The sequence below is a fragment of the Papaver somniferum genome, chromosome 6, assembly GCF_003573695.1.
Source record: "Papaver somniferum cultivar HN1 chromosome 6, ASM357369v1, whole genome shotgun sequence".
Lineage (NCBI taxonomy): Eukaryota > Viridiplantae > Streptophyta > Magnoliopsida > Ranunculales > Papaveraceae > Papaver > Papaver somniferum.
In genome coordinates, this window is record NC_039363.1 from 22,986,675 (window position 1) to 22,989,341 (window position 2,667).

At 43.3% G+C, this 2,667-nt stretch overlaps 1 protein-coding gene across 2 annotated transcripts; it reads left to right on the forward strand.

The window, feature by feature from the left end:
- Positions 1-464: 464 nt before the first annotated feature.
- On the forward strand, positions 465-2,464 carry LOC113285541. 2 transcript variants are annotated; one of them, XR_003328718.1, is made up of 3 exons: positions 465-1,365; positions 1,448-2,037; positions 2,142-2,464. XR_003328718.1 is itself a non-coding variant. In XM_026534404.1 (2 exons), the coding sequence occupies exons 1-2, from the start codon at positions 847-849 to the stop codon at positions 1,505-1,507; spliced, it is 579 nt and encodes a 192-aa protein (XP_026390189.1). In that variant the 5' UTR covers positions 465-846; the 3' UTR covers positions 1,508-2,464. The 2 variants fall into 2 exon arrangements, 1 of the variants encoding a protein (XP_026390189.1); XM_026534404.1 differs by having other exon boundaries at positions 1,448-2,464.
- Positions 2,465-2,667: the final 203 nt, after the last annotated feature.

The window sequence follows — 2,667 nt, forward strand, 5'->3', positions numbered from 1 at the left end:
GGGGCGCAAGTCGTGAATGCTGTCATGGCTTCTGCAACACTTCAAATCAGGAAAGATGCTGCGGGCTTGATTACTTTCATCTCCAGATGGTGTCCGAAAACTCACACGGCTATATGTAGATGGGGTGAGATGACTATTTCTTTGGAAAGCGTACTCGTTCTGTTGAGTCTTCCAATAATTGGGAAACTTGACATTGTCTTGTCTGAGGAAGAAGAAGAAATACACGCCGCCTTGGTCACGAAAACAACAGGATATGTTCGCAAGAATTATGGGGAAAGGTGCTTCTACAGCTGGTGCGTGTCTGAGTGGTTCCCTGATGAGTCCGAGTCGGGTTTAGTATTGGATGATACACTTTATGTTGCTGCATTTTTAGTTTTGTGGTTATCCAGAGATATTTTTGATGATGGTTCTGGCAAGAAGGAGATAAGGCAGAAGATCATCAAATTTGCTATCAAATTAGGGAAAGGTGTCGCCCTTCCCATCGGCAGTTTGTTTCTTGCCTCTTTGTATATCCATCTGGATCGTTTAGCGACAGACATGTATGTCTCCAATGGGTATATGAAAGTGGATTCGTACGTCCACGTCGCCTTCCTCCAAGCATGGTTGTGGGAGCATTTCAAAAATTATGCTCCCAACCCGGGAACCTCATTTCCTGACACGTATGGCGGCTCCAAGATACTTCATTAGTTAGATAGGCGTCCAAGGCCTGGCGCAAAGCTCATTGATTTTCTTGACAGCTCGCATGCAGTTAACTTTCGTCCTTGGGCTCCGGCCCACGCCTCCATAGTTCAACCAGACACTTTTGCTTCCGCACCGAACGTGATATTGCATTCTGCTAGCGAAAATATGAGTATTGGAGAAACTGTGTTCTTGCGAAGCTACATACCCGGGCATGTGCCATCTCTTTTCAGAGGGTCTTGTGGAGTAGTCCCTTACAACATTGACAGGTATGCTCGACATATGGGCTTCGATCAGGGAGTCCCATTCCGTCGCCCATCGAAAGCTCCAGATGAATTGCTACCCGCCATTCTTGATTACAGTGTCTTTGCACCGGATAAAAGCCTTCCCTTCTTGCTCCCAGAACGAAAACCTGTGACGACTCCAAAATATAATATCTTCTGGCAAGATGAGTTTATCTCCATTCATCAGTTTGTGCAGGATGTTGTGACAAATCTACGTGGTAAACCTTCCTCCGCGGTTCTAGCGAAGCATAAATTGCTGAAAGATCTTTCTTCGGGCAAGCGAAAATCGTCTAGCTTGGATGCAGATAGTCCCCAGAAAAATGAGCAAAGGTCGAAAAATCGTGTAGGTGGCTTCCAATCGGATTCGACGGCTCTTGTGACTTTCAGTTCTTTCAACACGCAGGTGTGTATGATTCTCTTCACTGACTTGGCTGAATTACATAAATTTTCTATTTCGTCACTGACTCTTTTTTTTTTAACTCAAGGTCTTGGCAACTCAAATATCTTGCCATACTTTCCCGTGGCCAAAAGACAGTGCCTCTTGAGGGAGGAAGTGACAAGACTGAATCTCTTGAAGAAGAATCCGAAGAGGAAGAAAGTTTGAGATCCGGTGATGAGAGGAGCACTTCTGAATACAACAACGAGCCTTCTTCCAATGGGCCCATAAATGAGTCGGCGAGTTTTCACACGCTTTTCCTTTTGGATTTATTTAATTATATGGAGCAAATATTCAATTGGTGATATCCCAGGAAAAAGCCGCTTCTGAAAGTAACCCTGAGATGGAGATTCATGACAATGGAGATATAACTGTGTCTCCAATCATGGAAACCGTACCCGCTGGTAATCTGGAGATGGAGATTGATCGCCGTGAAGATGCTGATGTGTCCCTAATGGCGGAAAATGTTGTTGTGACGACGGGCGTGATTGTTCCCAAAGAATCATTGCTAGTTGCACATCCAGCAGCAGGTGTTGTTTTCGATCCCCCGTTTGAGGCTCCTTTTTAGGGTCACGTGTTGATTGGAGGATTCAGTGTGCCAATAAAATACGCGGAGATGTATACCAAAATATGGGAAAGGTACGGACATATCGTAATAACTAAAAGGATCACCAGCCGATTTGCGTTGATTAAGCGTGTAGAAGAAGCCTTATCCTCAACTCATAACATGTGCAATGTAACAGGCCACACTATTTCGGGAGATGTAGTTTCGAGCTGGAAGTTTCACCGGGATGTATGTGTAGACTTTGAGTTTAACGTCTCCTGGTTCTGTGATGGTTTTTCCGAGAACCAAAAGTTACAGGATGAAGCGATCGAAGGTCCCTCTGTGGATGTGATCAACCAACATGAAGCAGAAGTCGAAAGGTTGTCACATGAGTTGAAGCTGAAATATTCGGCTCTTCAAAGCGCGAATGATGCTTTCTATGAGAAATACAAACCATTGCTGAATGATTTCCCTTGAATATTTTTTGTCTTCTGAACTTCCTTTGCTTAGATTTTTTTTTGAAAGGCAAAAGAAACGCCTAGTTTATGGTTCTGTTTTATTGTTTTTTGGATTGATAGATGATAGTTTCTTAGAAGAGTTTTTGGATTATTTTTGGAATAATGGCCCTTTGATCAATCGACATGTCCAAATCTGAAATACAAATGTAAGTAGCAAAATCATTCGGGAAAAATGTGAAATCGTGAATGTTGCATGAGAAAGTGAAA

Coding starts and splice junctions, on each gene's coding strand:
- LOC113285541 (XM_026534404.1), top strand. CDS start 847: ATGAGTATTGGAGAAACTGTGTTCTTGCGAAGCTACATACCCGGGCAT. Junction 1,366..1,447: donor TCAGTTCTTTCAACACGCAG/GTGTGTATGATT, acceptor TTTTAACTCAAG/GTCTTGGCAACTCAAATATC.